The sequence below is a fragment of the Bos javanicus genome, chromosome 2, assembly GCF_032452875.1.
Source record: "Bos javanicus breed banteng chromosome 2, ARS-OSU_banteng_1.0, whole genome shotgun sequence".
NCBI lineage: Eukaryota > Metazoa > Chordata > Mammalia > Artiodactyla > Bovidae > Bos > Bos javanicus.
The window spans coordinates 53,146,829-53,171,038 of record NC_083869.1 but is presented as its reverse complement, the minus strand read 5'-3'; the positions used below and the strand labels follow the sequence as shown (position 1 = coordinate 53,171,038).

General features: G+C 38.7%; 1 protein-coding gene across 2 annotated transcripts in view; it reads left to right on the top strand.

The window, feature by feature from the left end:
- ARHGAP15 (Rho GTPase activating protein 15) overlaps positions 1-24,210 on the top strand; it is a 701,521-nt gene that overhangs the window by 537,233 nt on the left and 140,078 nt on the right. For both annotated transcript variants that reach the window (XM_061438774.1, XM_061438765.1), the window contains one exon: positions 19,827-19,961. In XM_061438774.1, the coding sequence (XP_061294758.1) occupies positions 19,827-19,961 (135 nt within the window). The remainder of the gene's footprint in view (positions 1-19,826; positions 19,962-24,210) is intronic.

Here is a 24,210-nt window from a genome sequence, read left to right as displayed (position 1 = left end):
TGGAGAATCCCCATGGACAGAGGAGCCTGGCGGGCTACAGTCCAGAAGCCTGGCAGGGTACAGTCCATGGAGTCACAAAGAGTTGGAATATTTGACTCAAAGACTTGATTCAAATCCTGACTCTCCTATTTACAATATTTGTATAGTTATTTCACTGAACCCCTATTTATTGTCTTCTAAAATGCAGAGAATGCTAGTAATAACTTTTCCCCAGATTGTTGTGTTAAATGAGATACTGAATGTGAGTGTGTTTTGAATGTGATGAATGGTATTAACATAATCTGTTATATTTTGCTCCAATTAGTTTAGTAGCTTAGTAATTTCTTAAATTATTCAGATAACTACCCTTTTAACACCCAATTTGATCTCTGTGGGTGCTCAGCTCATATCAGGTAATTAACAGTGGAATAGAAAAGACATTTGGCATTTATAACAGTCCTTGGACTCCTGTATATAGACAGCCTTTATTTCTTCTTGTCACTGTGTTTATGAGACATTCATACCCAAACTTAAAGCCAGCCCTGTAAAGAACTTTTCAATGCCAGAAATCCCATATGGTTTTGATGTAAGTAAAAGGTGTACATTTCCCTCAGGGTCAAGTCTAAAATTTGGACCACTGCAGGCTTTGACCACATGTGTAAGGATCCACAAAACCTGTGATCTTACCTACTGCAATCATATGCCTTTATTTACTCCACTTGTGTCCTTTGAATAGGTATACTTCTAGCCAAACACAGTAGAGGAGAAGGTTAAATGATATTAGGATAGTCCTTACAGATGAAAATACCACATTAAATGTCTTGACATAGTGCAACAGAATTACAAATATAGACATAATTTATATCTATATAAGTCATCAATGTGGAGTGTTCTTTTAAATTACTTTCTTCTCCCAAATGAAATGTCAGTCATTTTTAGTTTTGATTTTTGCAAATTTTGAAAAGTTTTTTTTTACACATCATAATTACTGCAGATACTTTTCAATCACACTGCTATAACTTGGGAGGAGAAGTAGCAGTAAAATTCTACTATGTTTCAAAACTTCACTGTGTCTTCAGAATTCTACCATGTGAATCAGAGTCTAAGGTGACTCAAAAAGAGACTAGAGAGTCTCAGCAGAGACCTTCAGATCTCACCTTTTTCATTGGAACTTTTTATAACACTTGTGTCTGAACTTTGACTATTTGCCAGAGAAACTTTACTTCCTAGAGCAAATATCCTGATATTTTAGAACCAGAGATGTCTCATAATTTTGCACACATCTATGCATTATCAAAAGCCCTGTGAATTACTAGTCATTTAAATACCAGTTATCTACTTTTTGCTGATTGTTTTTTCATTGTAATTGCTCCCATTTCCCATCTTGACCTTAATGTTTCAGAGAAAGGAAGGCATCCCACAATAGAGAGAACGATCTTTCATTTGTGAGCTGCAAAGCTTCATAGATCCTAATTTGGCAGTATGTTTGCTGCAAAGCCTTGGAATGCTGTTTTGCAGTTTCAAAAGTGATCATACTCAGCTTCCCAGAATTTTTTATGCGTGGAGGATGCCACAAGAACAAGGGTAGCCTTGTTAACAGTTGCAATCTCTCGAAAACAAGATAGGATTTGGATATAAATCATCACTTCAGCTCACAAAGCTATGTTCTCCACCCCACTAAAGGATTGCATTTACATCTAAAATGGTTAATACTGATCTCCACTAGAACTCCTAAATGGAGGAATGTAGCTGCCATGTGTTCAATGACTTTGGGGTTAGGGAAGAATGACATCACCAAATTTAAGCATATTATCGGGCTGACATAGAGGCACCTTGTTTTCTCTTCTGTGCATAGAGCAAGGATTGTGTTCTGAGTCTTGATTTTTTCCTCCCAAAGAATACCTTTCTACCCCACTTCTTAGCAGCTGCGATATGAAGGGTTGAAAATGTCACTTCAGCTAATGATGAATGATGCTTGACCTCCGTATGGGTTACTCTGAATTTTACGCAATGCTAAATTAATATGAGAGATTCCGACTCAAAGGACTTTGGCTGTTACGAACTGCTCTGAGGATGGAGTTGTGTAAAGCAGGCAGTAGCTTCAGGGTTTTTTGTTGTTGTGTCCTTGGTGGTGGTAGAGGGGTGGGGGCGCTCTAGAAGCAAGGTAGAAGACCCAGTGTGCTAACACTTTCATGTCTTTTCTCCTGTGACATTAAGATCTTTTCATACTGGAAATATTGTCAGTAGCAGAACCAGTTTGTGAAAAAAAATTCTCAAAAGGGCAACTGGCCCACATGTCTTTGTTGTTTTTATTTGAATATAATTAATTATGTAAAGCAATAGTTAGTGGAAGATTAACAATTAGTAGATTCTGTCAAGTAGTCACACGGAAATTACTAACTAATTGAACGACTGGTCCTCTATTGTGTCAGAAAGCAATGCTGAGTGTTATTCTTTTTATCTTTCTACTTTGTTGTTTTCACAGATCCCCTTGTTCTAAGATGTATGTTTCACAGCAGACTAATAAATAAATAACCCTGGTTGTAATTTCATAGCATGCAAAAGGGTTTGAAATAAAAACACCTGTTTTAATTAGCATTATGGTTTGTTCACTTTAAAAAAAAAAAAGTGATAATCCTGATGCAGTTAGCTGACATTTTTAAAGCTTTGAATTTCCATCTGTATCTTATATTATGATGTTTCAGGATTGTCATGAGTTAATTATGTTAACTTGGGAAGCATTGCTTGCATTTAGAATGAAAAACTTCAGCTTGAATAGACAGAAAAGCAGATGCTATCTTTCTTGTCAATTGCTTTGTTGTGGGCTGCCTTGCAACTTTTCATGTATTTCTGGATCTAAAGGGAAGTGTAAATCTCTATTTATTTTAAGTTTATCATAAACTACACAATTTCAGTATTCTTCTGTTTTGGCTGTACGTGTCTTGTGTATCCTTACATACATCGCTTTCCTGCCCCCAAATCCAAAAACCCATGGTCAAATGATCTCTTCTTTAATTCTTAATTTGTTTTGTTGTGCCTAGCCATTATGGAGATTAGAGCATAATAAAATTGAAGAATAGGACAAGGCTACATGGCTTGATCCTTTTTTCAGTTAATTTTTCTACCACCTTTTTTTTGCTTTTGTACATCAACCTTTTAAACAGTGCAAAAATACGTGCAGCATCTGGGCACAACAAGGCATGTTAAGGATGGAGTAGACACTCTAAGTAGGAATTTCCATGCTTTTGTGAGCTTAATGTTCCTTTAACGTAGAGAGCAGCTGTGTTTATGTCAATAATTACACTTTGAAATAAGTGCATGTACATGTGTTTCTTTATGGGATTAAGGATGTTAGGGATGGCCTTCCACAAAAGATATTTGTGCCTCCCATCTCCACCCAGAAAGTTCCTACAGTATTCTAAGCCAAGTTATACTGTTTGAGATTCTGAACTATTACTCTGGACAACTGGATTCAAGTTTCTAACATACAGATTATTGGATTGTGCTTAGTGCTCAATCACTTCAGTCAAGTCCGACTCTTAGTGACCTCATGGACTGTAGGCCACCAGGCTCCCCTGTCCAAGAGATTCCCCAGCCAAGAATACTGGAGTGGGTTGCCATTTCCTCCTCCAGGGAATCTTCCCAACCCAGGGACTGAACCCATGTCTCCTGTGTTGGCAGGCAGATTCTTTAGTACTGAGCCACCTAGGAAGCCCACTATTGGACTGATATGCTTGTAATTTTCTGTTTCCTCCCTGCTCCACACTGGTTCTCCCTTATTCTCTACCCTGCTCTGTACCCAGGATCTAACTTATATGTACCACTTCACCAAGGTCCTGTTTACCAAAAGGCTTCCAACCAGATTGAACCAGAAGGAGGCTTCTGCAGAACAGAGGATAGGAGGAGACAATGCAAGAATGCTCCGATTCTTAATGCTTAATCCCCAAATCAGGCTTCGTAGGTGGCACTAGTGGTAAAGAACCTGCCTGCTAATGTAGAAGTCACAAAAGACGTGGGTTCAATCCCTGGATCAGGAAGATCCCCTGGAGAAGGGCATGGCAACCTAACCTGTATTCTTGCCTGGAGAACCCCATGGACGGAGAAGCCAGGAGGGCTACAGTCCATAGGGTTGCAAAGAGTCGGACACGACTGAAGCATCTTAGCACGCATGCATGCACAATCCCCAAATTAGTGTCATAGAAAATAAATCCTCAGCTTTCAAAGGCAAGTGAGATCAAGCAGAAATGGATCACTCTAGGGAAGATTTTCGGAGATGGCAATGGCAACCCACTCCAGTACTCTTGCCTGGAAAATCCCATGAGTGGAGGAGCCTGGTAGGCTGCAGTCCATGGGGTCGCTAAGAGTCGGACATGACTGAGTGACTTCACTTTCACTTTTCACTTTCATGCATTGGAGAAGGCAATGGCAACCCACTCTAGTACTCTTGCCTGGAGAATCCCAGGGACAGGGCAGCCTGGTGGCTGCCGTCTATGGGGTTGCACAGAGTCGGACACGACTGAAGCAACTTAGCAGCAGCAGCAGCAGCAGGGAGGATTTTGGGAGATGTGAAGGCTTCCCTTTGGGCTTTAAAGAATTGGTAGGATGGAGTAGAAGGAGGGAGGGGATATGATAGCTTAGGGTCCAGAATGAGAAGGAACCAAAGTATGGAGGGTATGGAGTATAGCTTAACTTTTCTGGGGAACAGAAAGAATACCAGCTTAACAGGAACAGATGTCAGGGGTCTGAGTGAAGAGGAAAGTTAAGATTAAATGGCAGGTTGGGTCATGTATTAATAGTAGAGGCCTTGAATGGATGGAATGAGAAATCGTGGTCTTTAAAATACATGACAAACGTGTGCTCAATCTATAGACCCAATCTGTGAATGATATGTATTGTGGAGGTTTATTCAAGTGCCTTATCACACATTCAAATTAACTTTTGGCTGTTCTATCCCTTAAAAATAGCTCTGTTCATTAAAGGAAATGTAACCTAGATTTTCAGAAAACTAAAACATAATGTTCCTAAAATCATGTCATGCCTTAACCAAGAGTCATCATTTAGTACTGTCTTCCTAAAACCTTTTGGACTAATGTGGAGTGTTATAAATCTGACAGGTTAATTGTAGTTGGTATGATTGCAAACTATCAACTTCAGACTATCAAACAACAAATTGATAGTTTGCTTAGACATGACTATTGAGCCTGGGAAACACCTATCACTCCATTATGTTTCATTCCCCTCAACTTTAGATGTATTTTACCCATAAAATTTACAACATAGTGATCGTTATTCAGCACCAGTTCAGAGAACACTGGGTTTGCAGTGATTGGTGTTCTTTAGGACAGATGACCTGAATCACAAAGTGTGACTTATTCCGTGTACTTAAGACTGCTGCTCCTCCGCTAGAGACAAAACTGCTGTGGAGTTTACCTTGTCAAGCCAACTAATTTGTGTAGATGCTGATTTTTGGAACTTAAGTATTAACACAAGAATCTATGTTTAACACAGATTCCAATTTGTTGGTTGGATATTAACCCATCTGTTGGTTGGATATTCCTTTCAAATCAGTCTGGAGCTGTTTGCTTTTAAACTCATATAAAAAGAATTATATTCTGACTTCCAGGACATAAATTTGAGTGGTACCCTTCTCTTCTTGCTCTGTTTCTACATGACAATTTGTCTCCCTTATTATCTTAGTCTTGCAAAATAGTTTACAAGTGAGGAAACAATGTTAAAAACTTACTGTGACACTAACTTCCTGAGTGAACTTGAGCTAGTTAATTTCTCTGGTCTTTAGCTCTTCACATGTTAAGTTAGGATAGTACTACCTTGCTTGGTTGCTATGGAAGTTAATTAAGATCATGTGTGTATGTAAAGTACATCTCGCAGTGACTGGCACATGATAGAAACTAACTTAACAGCTTCTGTTGTCATTACTGTAGTTATCATTACTATTTAACTCTTACTTCTATGTTGATAATTCTCAAATTGACCTATTTAATCTTTATCCCCTTTACTAAGCTTCATGTTCAAATATACAAATGTCTATATGGACATTGCCACCTGGAAATGCCAGTAGCATTGCCAAATCAAACTCATACTCCCTGGCATCTTCTTGTTGAGAACGAACTGAATGAATAAAAACTCTTCCTCGGTGTCTAATACGTGACAGCTGTATCAACACACCAACATCCTTCTAGCTAGAAACAATAGTTTTACCTGATTCTCTTTTCCCTTTACCACCACTGTTTTCATTAAATTTTAAGTCCTTTTATCCTCAACCTTTTCTTTGAATTTCTACAAAGACTACGTAATTCTGGCCTTCATGGTGCCTCGGACAATTGCAATGGCTTCCTAAATAATTTACATATTCTTATCTTTTCATCTCTCAAATACTATGTCCACTAAAATACACTTTGAGTGACATATATCCCCACTCAAACTTTTAATGGGTCTCTCTTGTCTAAAGAACATTTAATCTCTTAACATGACAGTGAAGCTATCCACTGATTTCCAAGCTAAGCTCTCGTCACCTTACACAACCCACTTTAGCATGCATGCATCAGAATCACCTGGAGTACTTGTTAAATCACAGATGGCCAGCCGCACCCCAGAGATTCTGATTCAGTAAGTCTGAGGTATGGTTCATTAATTTTCATTTCTAACATTGTCCTATGTGATGCCAATATGGCTGGTCCTGAGACCACATTTGTATCACCAGGGCCTAGAACATCTTTCTTTCCCCATCTCAGTCCATCAAAATCCAATGAATCCCTTACTGCCATTGAATGAACCAGTTCATACTCTGTGCTAGCACAGTGCCTAAGCGTTCTAAAGGCTTAGAACCAGATTACTGGACTCTAGCTAAATATCTGCGTGAACCTGGATAAGTTACTTAATACTGGACCCATTTCCCTATCAGTAAAACTGGAAAAAATAATAGTGCTTATAGCGTATGTTGATGTGAAAATAAATTAACATATGTGAAGCACTTAGAATAGTGCCTGAGAAGGACTCAATTCTATTATGTTACCTAGTAGTTCATATCTTTAATCTAACACTCCACTTAGCATATTATGACATTTAGAGTTTGCAGAACAAAGTCCTTTACTAGATATTAAGCACCCTGAAAACAGAGACCACATCTCCATGAATTCCCAGAAACATAACCCCAGGCCTAGCACTTTATAGAAATTAAGTATAAAAACCTTTCAATTCAATTGAAATTCAGAAAAGATTGCAAAGAAATCTTAAGTAAAACTCTTCTAATCAGTAAACAAAACCATCCATTTGTTTTTCCTTTATCATAAAGATGCATAAAAATGCGGTCAGTTATTAATAATACATTGAAAGTAGGTTTGCCTTTTCCTTTGACTTTTCTAAACTCTATAATTAAAACAGCTTCAAATTGAAAGATTGTAAAGAAGAAATTAATCTTATTGGTAAGTAAAAAAGCAAATCCCATGGTTGATGATAGATATGACCTGTTAGCAATAGTTCCACTTTTATACTTCCTTCTCTTACAATCAGCGTGTGGAGACCAGCATAATCCAATTAATTGTAATTCCCTTTTGTAGAGTCAGTAAAGTAGTGCATGATACTGAAACACCATTGAAGTCTTATCTCTGGTCAGATAATCCACACGGATTTTCCTTTTCCAACTACCAGCAGGTTTTTATAAACTTCAGGAAAATAGAATATTTTGACTTCCTTGAACTTGTGATAAATGTGATACACAATAATTGTCTCTGAACTTTAATCCTTTGTATATGCCTAGCCATCAGTTTTCTAGGCTTCTTTCTCTGCTGTACAATGGTTTCATGAATACACCTGTGTTTTTCTCTATCTCCTGACTGCATTTAAAATATTGTTTTTCCACAGTGAATATGCAGTATTTTAACACAACAGAGCATCTCAACTGAGCTGTTTGCTGCTGGTACCTCTTGGACACATAATCTCTCATCCATATACTCCTTCTGATCCGTCTTGCTCACTCCTGGCAAAGCACAGGAAAAATTATAACAATATGCTGAAATAAAAGTTATGTGACTGTGCTCTTTCACACACAGAATATCTTACTGTACGCATTTAATGCCTTTTCCATCTTAACTAAAGTTCAGCAGTTTGAGGTGCAACAGTAAAACTAGCATGAATTTATTTTTCCTTTTTCACAATTTCATGGACAGAAGGTCTGTTCTTAAACATCAATCTTAGTAACTTCAGCATACAACTTTTTTTCCTTTCCTTATTAAATGGAGAACATTTACCCCTTCACTTAGAGGAAACACATTATAGCATCTCTTTGGCATATCCAAATTGCCAGCATCACCAGTCTTGTGTTTGGGGGCCAGTATTAAGGAAGGGTGTCTTGCACACAAGCCTCTGATATTATGGCAGCCAGTGTGGTAGATTGAGATGGCTACCGGGTGACTGATGGAGGCTACACTAGACAAAAGGAAGATTCAGGGCCCTGGGAGTGGGGAGGGAAGGGGACAAATCAGGACTGCGTAAGATTTCATCACACCACTCAGAATAACTTAAAATTTATTTCTAAAATTTATCATTTAATATTTTCAGACTGTGGTTGATGACAGATACCTGTGGAAAGCAAAACTAAGGATGAAAGAGGACTGCTAAGGCTAAGTTATTTAGGGTGTGCCCCCAGAGTAATGGGCTTCCCAGGTAGCACAGTGGTAGAGAATCCACATGCCAGTGCAAGAGAGGCAAGAGACACAGGTTCGATCCTTGGGTTGGGAAGATATCCGGAGGAGCAAATGACAACACACTCCAGTATTCTTGCCTGGAAAATCCCACAGATAAGAGGAGCCTGGCCAGTTACAGTCCATGGGATTGCAAAGAGTCAGACACAACTGAGGACACAGGCACGGCCTGGAGTAATACGATTACCAGGCTAGGATGAGTAACATACTAAATGGACCTGAAATGAAGCTGAATGTAGGCCAGAGTGAAGATCAGCAGCACAGACGTGGGTGACCTCAGGAACCATAGGCAAAAACTCAGGAGTGAGGGCCCCAGATGTGTTTTGTGTTAAATCAGAAGAGAAGAAAAGCAAGAAGAGTACCTAGTTGAAGAAAGCTGTGTCTTTCCACTAACATCACTCCAGTTTCCTCCACTAACTTTCTTGTGTGAGAATGTGTGGTGAGGTTAGCCTGAGTACATCTCTACTCTGCAGAGAAAAGGGAGAGGCTCGTATAGGCCAAAACTGCCTAGGCTGCTTGGAAAGGTGTCTTAGTACTAACAGTTCACCTGAGACTATAGAGAATGATGTCTTCTGTCTTTCTACAAAAGGAACTGTAGATAACTCTCAGACTTGGACATTTATATAGTTATCATCATCATCTTTATTAAAAAGATACTTAGTAAGCACTAATTGAGCATGTCTTTGTACTAATGAATTGAATATAAAATTAAAAGGAGTAGCTCCTTTCCTAGAGACAGCGTAATTCTAGTACTAATGTTAAAAAACTTAAGAATTGTCGTATTTCAAGAGATTATATACCATTTCTTAGATATCTTACAATCCTCATTCTGTCATTATAACTGCCTTCCCCACCCATACCTCTTGCACTTAGCACATTTGACACTTATTTGGTGTTTTATTTTTAATGAGTGAATGTATTAACTTGATTGGTAGTTTTGTTTCACTTTGCGCTATAAATGTAATACTGAAATTGATGTATAACGATGGAATTTCATTCATTCATTTTCAGCATGCTAATTCCTTTTTCTTTTGACTTCGTTTCTATTTAGATTTTTATTTCATCAGAAAACAGTCACTGTTGTTGGGTTTATTTTTTTGATTTGTACTTACCGTTGACCCCTGAGCACCGAGGGGATTAGGTGTGGCAAAACTTCCATGCAGTTGAAAACCGGAATATAATTTATAATCCACCCTCCATATGCGCAGTTCCTCTGTAGCCATGGCTCTGCGTCTGCTGATTTGACCAAGTGCGGGTCATTTAGCACTGCAGTATTTGAAAAAAACTTGTATATTAAGTAAACCCTTGCAGTTCAAACCCAGGTCGTTCAACGGTCAGCTGTATTATTGTTATATATTTGTTAAGCATCAATTGTTTATCAGTTCTTACTTAAAGAGTCAAACTTTTCTTTTCATCAGAAGTTACACCTCTCATGACAGTACAGTAAAAGGAGTAATTTAAGCCAGATATTATATAAGATTCTGAAAATATTTGCCAAAGTCTGACTGACAAAGATAATACTCAAATAAATTTTCTAATAATGTATAACAAGCCTATACTAGATCTTTTATATCTCTTCACTGAATTCTCACACAAAATTAGGAGGGAGAGATAACAGTTCTCATTGGACAAGTAAGGAAACCAGTATGTTAAGCAATATCTATATATATGCACGTACCTACAATAGACATATTATCTGTATACGGGTATTTATAGACCTTAGTTATATTTATTTCCTAGATATCATTATGAGATATGTTTTGACCTGACCTTCTGCTTGGTATTTACAAATGTAATATAACTCAGAGAGAACAAAAAGCGATAGTGTTGAAACTTAGAGCCAATAACGAAGAAAACTTTCAAAAATGACTTGAAATTTAATCCTATGGATTCTCTACCCTTTGGCGTATGTAATGTATGAAATCATCCATGGAATTTGAGTGAATTCAGAATCTGTTTGGAGAAGATGGTCAAATAAAATGAACCATTGTGTATAGTGTCTGCAGAGCACAAAAAGCCTTTGACTGCATGGAAATAAGAGCAGTATTGGAAGCTCTGAGTGAGAAAGGAATTAAAGAAGTATATATTGGTATCATGAAAGGTATCCTTTTTTAAAATTTACGATCCTAACAAAGTCAATTCATTTTTATCATTGTTACTGTTGTTAGAGTCTGAACAGGGCTACCTCCCCTCGGATGCCTAGACAAAAAAACCTAGGAGCCAGGAGAGAAAAGTAATGTCCATAACAGCCTTTTATAAGGTGCATTATACATGGAGTTACGATGGGAAGATGCTGTGTGTTATGCCATTATAAATTAAAGATGCAAAAGCAGTGACACATTTGTTATAGTTTCCATCTGTGGTGCCTGCTTCACAAACTTCAGTTGTACCTATTTATTATGTTATTATTTACATTCAAATGAAATCTGAGGAAAAACAAAAATAAGGCATAGTCATTCTTGACTCAGTTCCTGTACTGGTTAGCTGGGGAAGGATAGATAGAGTAGAAGGCTGCTCCACCACCATCAAAGAGAGTCACTAAAGACATTTCATTAGCCTGTGACATTATTTGCATGCCTTGGGCTTCTTAAGTGATTTCCAAAGAAATATACACAGCATGAAGTCCATGGAAAGCAAGCTAAAATGGCATACCAAAATACCCCAATTTATTTTCACTTAACCCAATGGAGTTAAGAAATAGAAGCTTTCATGAAAGAGGCTTTAGCATGTTGGAGAATTTCTGCTTATTTTCTTGGCTCCTGCCTTTTTCTTACTACAAGGAGGCCACACAAAACTGAATTCGGTAAACCAGGTGGCAAAAGTGTCCATTCTCTATATGGATCAAGCCATCTCTTTTTATAGTAGAGCAACCATTTTCAAATGTATGTCTTCTAATAGCTTCCTGCAGGTTACTGTGGTAAATAGTAAGGAATAAATTTCTTTGGTTTTGGAATATAAAATTACATATTTAAAACAACTTTCTGCCTTCTTTGATAGATAACCACGGCCATAGGGAGTTAATTTGGCTTGCGTTGAGATCTTCTGTGTGTGTGTGTGTGTGTGTGTGTGTGTGTGTGTGCACGGGCGCTCGAGTATGCACAATGTCAGTCGCACACTGCTTGTGCAACTGCTTGCCACCCCATGGACTATATAGCCCACCAGGCTCCTCAGTCCATGGCATTTCCCTGGCAAGAATACTGGAGTGGATTGCCATTTCCTACTCCAGGGGATCTTCCCGACCCAGGGATCGAACCTGCTTCCCTTATGTCTCCTGCATTGTCAGGCAGATTCTTTACCACTAACACCACCTGCGAAGCCCAAGATTTCCAGAGAACAATTTTAAATGTTCCTTAGTATTTCATGTCTTGGGCTATAGCAGCAATGAAGTATTTCTACTTTAGAAGTAGTAGCTGGAAAAAAGAATGAGTAAGAAAATAGCAATCATGATTTTATTGTCTGGTAGTCATGCTAGAGAGTATCCTGCATGTGTATAGGGCAAACCATTTGAAATAGTTAGGTTGAGCCTGAATAGGCAAGAAATTGTTCAACTAATTCAAATTTCAAATGCTTTCTCTGAATCTAGATAATAATTTTTATTTAGTTTGAATTACTTAAACAGCTATTTCTGTTGTCTACCATATTTCATATGTGACACGGCCCATGATTTGAGAAAATGTCTAGATATGATCTAGGAACATGATGTCTTTCTCCGCACAGAAACTTTGGGTTGGGCATTGTATTCATTCTCTAGGGTTGCCAGAACAAAGTATCATAGACTAGGAGGGATGGGGGGCTAGGGGATTAAACAATGGAAATGTATTTCCTCTCTGACCAGAATCAAGGTGTTGGCAAGGTTGCTTTCTTCTGAAGCTTTTCTCCTTAGCTTGTGGATGCCTGTCTTTTTCCTATGTCTTCACATGGTCTTCCTTTGTGATGTCTAATTGCCCCTTCTTATAAAGAAACCAGTCATATTGGAATAAAGCCATCCATGTCACCTCATTTTACCTTAATTACCTCTTTAAAGGCCCTATCTCCAAATATGGTGGGGTAGTGGTCATGTATGGATGCGAGAGTTGGACTGTGAGGAAAGCTGAGCGCCAAAGAATTGATGCTTTTGAATTGTGGTGTTGGAGAAGACTCTTGAGAGTCCCTTGGACTGCAAGGAGATCCAACCAGTCCATTCTAAAGGAGATCAGCCCTGGGAGTTCTTTGGAAGGAATGATGCTAAAGCTGAAACTCCAGTACTTTGGCCACCTCATATGAAGAGTTGACTCATTGGAAAAGACTCTAATGCTGGGAGGGATTGGGGGTAGGAGGAAAAGGGGACAACAGAGGATGAGATGGCTGGATGGCATCACCGACTCGATGGATGTGAGTTTGAGTGAACTCTAGGAGATGGTGATGGACAGGGAGGCCTGGCGTGCTGCGATTCATGGAGTCGCAAAGAGTCGGACACAACTGAGTGACTGAACTGAACAGGAGTTTGAGACTCCAAGTTATTCATTGGAGCAGTGTGGTGGTGGGGGCACAATTCAGCCCATAACAAACATAAAGCACATTTCGGGGGTGAATTTGTCTCTGCTTTAAGGTCAAAAAGAGTATTATTCTAGGGGACAGGAATAAGATGGAAAATGCCTAGAACCTACTTTATTTTCACTTGAATAAAATTTCTGAGCACCTGGCGAAGCCCTCTCTTTGAGGTATCCAAAGCAGCCTCAACAGTTGTAGCTCTAAAAAGGCACCAAATACAGCTCCTAGTATGTAGTCTCCATTCAAGCTACAATTGTTGAGTAAAAATTAAATAAACTAGCAAATTAACTGGTCGACCAGCCTAATTTTCTAAGATAACGTCCCCACCAAAGTCTGATGTTCCCAAGGAATTACAGAGGTCCTTTAGTGGGTGCAGGATGCAAAGAGGATGGTTTTGGCACAAAGTTTACATATCGCTGTGTTTGAGAATTTGGAACCTCTCTAATCCACCAGAAATCAGATTGAACCGTCACTTTAAAGAGCTAACACGACAGGAAAGGTTGAGCTAGTTGGATGATTCACCCGACTTCCTTTTGATCCACCCCTTTAAATGCTAAACTAAAAATCAGCTGTATCCTTATAAACGGTATGTTTCATCCACTCATATCTAATCTTCCAGTTTGATTTTATGGCCAAACATATTATTATTTTTTGGATCAATTGTCCCTATGACATCTCTTTCATTCATGATGTGACTTTCATGTACCCAGCAGGGCTTTCCGATAAGGTTTCCAAATGGTCATCTGTGCTGGAAGCAGATACCATATCCTTTATGAGAGTTTCACGATGTAATAGGTTCTTGTCACTGTATTAATGATATCAGAGCTATTCTCTCTGTATCCTGGTAAAGTTGGGCTGTCTTTTCCTCTTTTTTTTTTTATTACACCAGTAAAATAAAAGTTGGAAAGGGACTTTAAAACTGCCATGGAAAAATTACAATGCAAAAGTGTACTTGTCTTTCAATACACAAAGATGCTCATCTTTATTCTTATGTAACTATTCTACTCTGGAGAGTCCAAGTTTGTCTGCAGCTTCATGTCAACCAATCCTAGGTTAACACAGTGCCTTTAGTTGCAACTTTGAGTTATAGCAAGTCTGTAGAGCAATATATAATACGAGAAGAGAGTGGTGATTAAGCTATTAGTGATATTTATTTATTTATTTATTTTTGACTGCAATATGTCTTCATTGCTGTGTGTGGACTTTCTCTAGTTGAGGCAAGCGAGGGCCACTCTTCACTGCGGTGTGTGGGCTTCTCTTTGTGATGGCTTCTCGTTGCGGAGCATGGGCTACAGGTGTACAGGCTTCAGTAGTTGAAGCACATGGGCTCTGTAGTTGTGGCTCATGGGCTCTAGAGCATGGCTCAATAGTCGTGGTACACAGGCTTAGCTGCTTCAAGGCTTGTGGAATCTTCCTGAACCAGAGATTGAACCTTTGTCTCCTGCATTGGCAAGAGGATTCTTAACCACTGAATCACCAAGGAAATCCTATTAGTGATATTTAAATATTTCTTTTTCCATGGAAATTATCATGACATTCTGTGGTTCTCAAAGATACACCTTTCAGTTCTTTTTAAAAAGAGGTAATTTCTAATAGCTATTGTCAAAAATGTTTAATTTCAAATATAGTGGATTTTTAGCTAGATATAGGTAAGTTTTTATTTAAAAAAAAACAAGTCTACAAAAAACCCTTTAAGGAAGGACATTTCAAGATAGACTTGAATGCTTGGATACAATATTAAAATATATTTGTTGTGGTATCTTAAAAGTCACAGAGTGACTTTGGATTTTGGAGCTTAAGCTGTCTTCAATTCTGTTTAAATGGTTTAAGCCAAAAGCCGTAACCAACATGAATTTACAGTAACCTGATTAGAGGGCCAGGAGAAACCAGCACAGATTATTGGTGTGACGATTGTGAGGTGTCTTGACTCAACCAGACTTCTTCCCAGTACTGGACTCCAGCATGTGAAGTTTTTGTTGAGCTCCTATGACAAATTGCATCATGCTGAGGCAAATCCTCTAAGACAATCAGGATGGTTTATGATGTTTGCTCAGTATTTCCATTACTTTAATCCCTAATATATTTTGCCTTTTGGGCCTTTATTCACCTTCCCCATCACAAGGGCATCTTGGATATGTTTGAGGTTTTTTTGCTTTCCAAATGTTTTTCAGATACATTTTCTCATTTGATACAAATGACTATCCTTCTAAATATATTTATTTCACAAATAAATAGATACACAATAAATTAGCGGTAAATCCAGGCCTGGTGTTTTATATAATCTCTTTCTCACTCTATCATGTTTCCTCTTCACTCTAGCACCACATAGTAATTTGCTCCATCTTCTGTCCCATTCCTAATGCATTCTTTTTATTGCCAGTTTGCTTTATATCTATTTATATAAAAATCTGTGTCTTCTATAAATGAGTAATTAGGAAAGATCAGAGTCAGGTCACAGGTAAAAGCATAGCCTCAAGTAAGATATTTAGGGATAAAATATAAAAATCACTATCTTTGAAGTAATAGTCAATCCACTATGACTGGCAATTACCACTTACTTGCCTTTATCCTTTCAGCTTCTGCAAGCCAGGCTTAGCCTGACCATAGTGGTTTGGAGAGAGACTGACTGGCTCCTTGGGCTTCACGGGTGGCTCATTCGGTAAAGAGTCTGCCTGAAGTGCAGGAGATGCAGTTTCGATCCCTGGGTTGGGAAGATCCCCTGTAGAAGGAAATGAAAACCCACTCCAGTATTCTTGCCTGGGAAATCCCAGGGACAGAGGAGCCTGGTGGGCTACAGTCCATGGGGTCGCAAAAGAGTCAGACATGACTTAGAGACTAAGCAACAACAACAAATTGACTCCTTATCCTGGGTTTATAACTTGTCAGCCGTGGAAATTTTACTTAATCTATACATGCTTCATTTTCCCTGTCTGTAAAATAAGCTGATGATAACAATAGCATAGACCTCATTATTGAAAAAAAATTATATAAAAAAAATGTAAAGTGCATAGCATAGTCTCTAGCATGGTGTAAGCATCAAATAACTATTGGTTATTGTTTCTGTTGCAAAGATTCCCTAAAATATAGTCATCTGAATTTTGTTCTGTAACAGATTTTTATTTTGTCAATAATAATTACCAGATCTTAATGTTGAATGTGTTAGTTACTCATTCATGTCTTTGCGACCCCATGGACTGTAGCCCACCAGGCTCCTCTCTCCATGTAATTCTCCAGGCAAAAATACTGGAGTTGCCATTACCTTCTCCAGAGGATCTTCCCGACCAAGGGATCAAACCCAGGTCTCCTGCATTGCAGGCAGATTCTTTACCAAATGAGCCACCAGGGAAGCCCCACCAGCACTTAAGTTCATGTTGAAGAAACCTCAATATGCACATATCTAGTTTTCTATTTCTCTATACACCAAAGGTAAACTTCACAAATCAACGTTTGTTGAGTAACTTTTATAGACTCTTACAGACTCCATTGTTTTGGTTCTCCACTGGGGGATCACTTTGTACCCCCAGGAGATATTTGGCAATACCTGGAGACATTTTTCATCAGCACCATTGGGAAGTGCTGCTGGCAACCAGTTGGCTGAGGCCAAGGATGCTACTAAATACCATAGCATGCACAGGACAGCCCCCGTTACAAAAAATTATTCAGTCCCAAATGTCAACAGTGCTTCACTACAGAGAAATCATGCTCGTTTGAAAAGGGGGGAACAAGAAGACATCATCACTGCTAACAGATTTGTAAGAAAATGCCTATCAGATAATACAAATGTGTTCATAATGATACCTGTTAACACAGAGATGAGTGTCACTTCATCTTCACTACAGATTGCATTCATGAGAAGGCATATAAATATGGACCCAACTGTGTGTTTAGATAAGTATCAGTGGTCTTGAAAAATATGCCTTAAAGTCCTCTGTTTTACAAAGAAATCTTAACCTTGGTTGTTTATGGAAAAACTTAATATAAAAATTAGGTATTATATACCAAAAGACTTTCCAACTACTTATCATCTTATTTATTGAAGCTACTTGTTGGGGGGCTATACATGGTCTTTTTAAAATGAAGACCACATAATAGGAATGTTAGTTTAAGTAACACAAGTTGATATTGATATTATATGGCATTTTGAATGGATATAATCAAATGGTGTTGATTGAGTGGTAGATTTTCTTTTTTATGTATATCGAAATATTTCATTTTCAAAATCAGTTGAATTAATTGATGTTTATCTGAAGGTGACAAACATGACTGGCATCTATCTTTGGTTATGCAATTGTTTGCTCTTATTGTTTGCTTGCTCAAAATAAAATCATCCTGTTTTTTAACCTGCTAAACTTAAACGTACGCAGCAAAATAGCGTTTTGTGTTGGACTTTTGTACTCTTAAACCTATGCACCAAAATGAATTTTTGTGTGGATTTTTGTGATAAATTTTTGGTAGAGATAGTTGTGCATGTGAGCATGTGTGTGTATGTGTGTGTTTGTGTGTATTTAGTTTTCCACTTAAAGTTCAGTGCCAAAGCTACCGTACTTATACATTTTCTAAATGTGCTTTAAGCAATAAGTTGTACAACATTTTTAGAACATGTGTTAAGCTATTTCTCTAAGAATGAAGCTCTTAACAAAACATAAGCACTCTGCATGAGATCTTAGCAGCAAAGTGCTTAAAAGATAAAGTAAGAATTGGTACCATGGGAAGAACACCAGCTGTAGAGCGCACAGGTCCATTATGAGAAGTATGGTAGTGGGTAGGGAGAAAATGATTTAATCAGGAGTAAAACCAATTTTATTATAAGGGCACGCAGGGGGTGTGGCACCATAGTGAGAGGGACATTTCAAAATATCTGACAGATTTCAACAATGTGAAAACCCCGTTCTTTAAAGTGACAGTAAACCCCATCAGGTCTCCCTTTTTGATGCTATTGTTAACAGTTGACTGTTTAAAGCTGGCCTGCTAGGATGCTGTCGTCCTATTTCAATAGTGTGTAGCCAAATAAAAGACTAATTGTTGAAATACAATCAATCAAAAATGATTGCAGGGCAGAAAGAAGGTCTCCTCTGCTGATTTTGTTGTGGGTCAAATTATTGTGTTATGATTGAGGTAGGGATGGAGACTGAAAGGGAAGAAGAAAATAGCCCAGCTGAAATAAACAGATTCACCTTCATTCCTTCTCTTTGCAAACAGCCAGTTGAGCAGGATCGTCACTTACCAGCCCTGGGAATAATAATCCATTTAGAAAAAAAAGATCTGATAAAGATTTCAGCTAATATTTTTAAAAGGACATGAACACTATTAGCAAAACAGCCCATGCAGAGATTCCCTACAGTGACAATTCTCAGCTTTTCTTACATTTTTGGTGCAAAGTCTCCTCTGCATTCATAAACCTGACACAAGCTGGCATCTAAATGTGAGCGCAAGACATCGGTAAAGACACACAATTCCAGTTGACCAAATACCTAGTAAGTTCTTGCCAGGATCCTCAGCTTTCCTGTTAACCCCCAGGTTGTCCAAAATGATTAGCCTCAGCTTTCATTAAGCCCAGAATCCAAAATCTTTTCTGTGTTGTAACGTTCAGAAAGACAAATACCGTGTTTCAGCAGCAATGCTTGTATGCCTGCTTCCTTTTAGTTGTATGTAAAGGTGTCACTTTCAGACATTATTGCATCCACTTTTTGAGTGAGAATGGTTCCAGTCTTTCATACTGAAGACGAAAGAGAAGGAAATAATTGCCCAGACTCTTTTTATTTCTTCTGAGAACTTTATTGGGGCCTTTATTGCCTTTAATATTTAAATGTCTCAACTCACTCAAGCTTCCCAAGCAAACATTTCCGTTGTTTCTAAGAGGAGTTGGTGAGCACTTGTGGTTTGTCTTTAGTGTGTTATCATTTTTGACAGCTTTGCATAGCCTACGTAGGCCAACAGGGGTCTGTCTAATATTGTTGCTGGGCACATTTTCCTCGCTGAGATGAAAACTAAAAAAAAAAAAAAGATATTTTTGAAGCGGTAAGAAGGAATTAATATCTTTTCTCACTCAGTATTCTATTCCTTGCTGACTTTATATTCAGCAAAAAAAGGAAAAAAGTGTTACCCATTATTCCCTTGTACATAGCAAGGCTAACACATGTAAAGCAATAACTCATTTTCTATTGCCATGTTTAGCATATGTCTCCTGTTGGCTCAGCAAGGCCTTTAGGCCGGTCCCTTGAGCCAGCCATCATTGGCAACTCTTAGCCCCTCGGCCTCTAAACCAAATAGCTTTGAATCATGTTGAGCTGTGATGCTAATTTTCATACTGATGCATTATGGGAATAAATGTATCTGACATACTGTGTCAATGGCACTGTCTCTTTGTGTCTCTTGTTTTTTTGTTAGCTGCATTCCTACAGATGGTATTCCATTGAAAATGTTCCCTTCCTATGGAAAAAAGGGAAAAAAAAAAAAAACATGCACAGCACCAAACCTCTAGGTGCAGAAGGCTGTTAACGGTTGCTGATGATAGTAGGCAAACATTAACATAATAATTAGTGTCTTGTAATTGTTTCATTAAAACCAGTTGTTCCATTTCTCCTCGTGTTTTCCCAGAAGAGAAGCTGAATTTGGACGACAGCCAGTGGGAGGACATCCACGTTGTCACCGGAGCACTGAAGATGTTTTTCCGGGACTTGCCTGAGCCGCTCTTCCCTTACAGTTTCTTTGAGCAGTTTGTGGAGGCGATCAGTAAGTACCTGATACACAGGAATGGCTGGTGCAAAAACCTGGTGGTGTGGAATTATTATTAAGTTAACAATAAGAATGGCGAGAGTAGCAATCAGGGCGATGATAATACCCCCAGTGCTCCACAGCTTTCGTTCTAGTTTTGGTGTTTCTAATGGCTTATTCTTATTTCTGCAATATTATCTGAGTATTTTTAAAAATTAAGGAAAAAAAAAGAAGACATCCTGTTTAGTGTGGCTGATTTTCAACTAAGCCTCCTTAAATGAAAATAGCTTCTTATACAATCTGCTTTATTTTTTTCTAGTTGTTGTTGTTTTAAAACTTTTTATTTTATACTGGAGTATAGCTGGTTAACAACATTGTGATAGCTTCAGGTAGACAGCAAAGGAACCCAGCCATGCATATACAAGTATCCATTCTCCCTCAAACTCCTCTCCCATCCAGGCTGCCACATAACACTGAGCAGAGTTCCTTGTGCTCTACACTAGGTCCTTGCCCACAATCTGCTTTAAAGGGGTCACCTTCCACATCCCCAGCCCCTACCTTTATACTTTGGGAGTTACGGTGAGTTTAACTGATTACAAGGGGATTTTGAAAAAGAACTGAAGTGAATTAAACATTACATTTCATCAAAGAGGTATTAAATCGTCAACTGAGACATTACCTTCTTAAGGGATCGCTCACCCTACACCCACCAACACTAGGAAAGAGTTGGCTACAGTTTGCTTATGGACATTGTGAGTATCAATTAAGTTATGGAAGGTTTCTTCTATTAAACTGGTGGCTTTGGGGGAGGTTGAGTTGTATCATTATCCAGTAGTCATTGTACACTCCATGAAGCTTCCTTTTTGTTATCTTCTCATTCATAACACACACACACACACATGCTTAAGGAAAAACTAATGAATAAATGAATGAATGAACAAATGAATGAAAATCTTTCCAAATGTGAGGCAACTTCTGCTATTGATTCTTGAAGCAACAGCGACTAGTACATTTCTAAATTTAATATTAATATCTTAGGGTATACTTACTATGATTATGACAGCTTGGAAAAAGTTTCCTGGCAAGCAGGCTGATTCAAGGAGGAAAAAAGAAAGAAGAAAGAAAGGTAAAATTAAAAAGCTTGCAAGCCTGGCAGGAGCTTAATTAAAGTCCAAATGAGAAAAATCTCTGAGAAAAAAAAAATGCTCTACTTAGGAGGTCTGATCTTGGATGGCTGTGTGTACAGCATTCCCATTAGGGGGAGTGGGATACGGGGAGCCTGTTGGAAACAGCCCCTCAATATGCTCTTTTATTCTGTTTTTCATTTCACAAAAGTCTTCACGCTTGTTTAAAGCTCTGGCAAAATGATATCAAGAGGAATAAAGCAGAGTTTATTCTCCCAAGGTCTTTTTCTTGCTGCCTGCTCACAATTTCAGATGATGTTGCTGTTGTTGAATAGAGGAACAGTGCTTTAAATATAGGTTTTGAAGTGAGGCTGGAACTCTTATCCCCTGTCAGACTTTTTATTTCATGAGTCCTCTGTTTCTCAAGAAGAACAGTATTTTATAGTTCCCAGGCTCTCTTAACGTCTTTTTAAAAGGAAGAATAAAGACAAAAATAAACAAGCCTGAATTTCCATAACAGTTTATTCTGATATGGAAGGTCAGTCATAAGGCTAGGACAGCCTTCCAGTAAGACGTTGGGGGCTTCTGCATTTGGGTGGTGCTAGTGATAAAGATCACACCTGCCAATGAGGGAGATATAAGAGAGGCAGGTTCAATCTCTGTGTCAGGAAGATATCCCTGGAGGAGGGCATGGCTATCCACTCCAGTATTCTTGCCTGGGGAATCCCGTGGACTGAGGAGCACGGCAGGCTGAGTCGCACAGAGTCAGATATGACTGAAGCAACGTAGCATGCACCCATGTACTCTGATTCTATATATCTAAAGAAGTCACACAAATCTCACATCATGGTCGCCATACTTTTAAGTGAGAATTGTCTCATTTGGAAGCATACTTGTGCTTGTGCTGATCTGAGGGCTATGATGTAATATACCCATCATTTGAAAGTGAAAGTCTCTCAGTCGTGTCCTACTCTTTGCAGCCCCCCTGGACTATACAGTTCATGGAAAAATCAAGGCCAGAATACTGAAGTGGGTAGCCTTTCCCTTCTGCAGGGGATCCTCCCAACCCAGGGATCGAACTCAGGTCTCCTGCACTGCAGGCGGATTCTTTACCAGCTGAGCCACAACCCATCATTTAAGCTTCGTTATTTAACCTGATTCTGAAGATGTTAGGCAAGCCATTCCCTTAGTCTAAGGATGTGGAAAGCAGGCCCTCAAACCCATGTGAGGTTGTGTCCTTTGAATTTCCTTAAAAAGTAAGACCATCTCTGGACTATCCTCGACTCAGCTCCAAACTGGACAGAATTTCAGAAACACTGGCATGATCAGAACTTAACAAAGCAGAATTGAGGTAGGCAGCATGCTACTGTGATATATGGCTATTGCAATGATTTTTTCCCAACTCCTATCAAAAAGGCTATGTTGAGAATGAATGAGAAAGTATTTTAGAACATCCCTTTAAAGATGTAAGATACCGAACAAATGCTAACAGTGTTTCTTCAGATCAGCTTTGTTTAAGAAAGTGATCTAGAAGAAAAGAGAGGGGAGTTTTTCATTTTTCAAGGCAAGGAGAATCAATCTCAACAACCTTGGCTTACCTAACTCATGCAGTACATAGTATTTTTTTCATATATAAAATGGAGCGACTAACCAAGAGGTTAATGTGGTTGAGAAATATGTTGGAAAGGGACATATGTTTGCTAATCCATGCATTTTTGACATAACCTTGACATTAGTTCTTGAATTCTTAACTCAGCTCGAAGTTGTAGTTAGTATTTAAATATCCTTAAGCAATAGGAGAGTGGCCACATAGTTGCTTGGAAATGGCAAAACCACACCAGAGGAGGCACTGTTACCCAACGTGCACTAACTGAGTTAAAAAAAAAAAAAATTGAAACTGTAAATACATTCTTATCCATTGCAGAGAGGTGCTGGCTTTATCATAGGGCTCACTGCTTCTTGTGAAATCTATACTGTGAGCTCAACAGACCTCCTCATGAGGTCTTAACTTTTCATGAAAAGGAACCAGCCAGGTAAAGTAATTCCCCAGGGGAGATGTCCATATATGCTGGCTTCTGGCTCCTTTGACCATCTTCTTTTGTCACTTCTTTGCTTTGTACCTGTGGAAGGTTGACCCTAGCCAGCTGTATTACAGAGATGCTACCGCAGTCAAAGGAAGTGGCCAGTGGTAGTTGGCAGAGGGAGAGGGAAGGAAAAGATAACCCAGTTTTTTAGTTTATCCTCCACCCCTCTCTCCCTTTCCCACCCACCTTCCTCAGGTAGCTTCCCTACCCAAGGATCCATCTCCTCCATGTCTTTAGTCCATTCTGGCTCCAGCTTCCATCTGGTGATGGGGACACTCCTCCATTTGCCCCTCTAGCTGGGTAGTGGCTTTCTGCAGTCTCTAGTTACTTGGTTACTACACTCTTCCTTACTTGGCTCTCAGCTTCTTTACCACATGGGTAATCAGTTCCCTCTATTGGCGTCAATGCTTGAAGCGATGTCTGGTCACTGATTAGTCACTAGCAAATGTCATGCCAGTCAATGTCATGGTTCAGGTAGCTATAAAAGTATTTCCCTTTACTGCCTCACTACCTCCAAGCCCAGTTTGTGAAGGCTAAATGTTTCTCTTTGGTCACAAATTGAGAGATCTTCTGTTATGCTTTCATGACAGAGTTAAAAGGTGAATAGACCAAAAAGAATTTTGCATCCAGCTGTAACGCTCTGCTTCTGAAGAAGAAATATTATTTCATGTAAAATCAATTAATGATCATTTGTGCTGTTTGAAATACTGTTAATTTTTATTATATGTTTGAAAGTCATCATTACATATTCCAAGAAGAGGGAACAGAAGGCATTTACTTTTTTAAGTAGTTTCTTTTTGGACCAAAAACAAACATTAATATGATAAGAACCTGCAATTGCCATAGTGATCCCTGTCTAATAACACCCATTGGGGTAACAAAAACACCTGCGAATATTTTATATTTCAGAATCCAAGTACTGCAGCTATTGATCTGAAATTCTATACTTGAGGTCAATACAACTGGGTCACCTGCACGTTATTTCATAGGGATTTAACCCACTGACTACTAGGAAATTAATTCTCTGGAAATAACTTGTGCTGAAGGCATTATTAATAC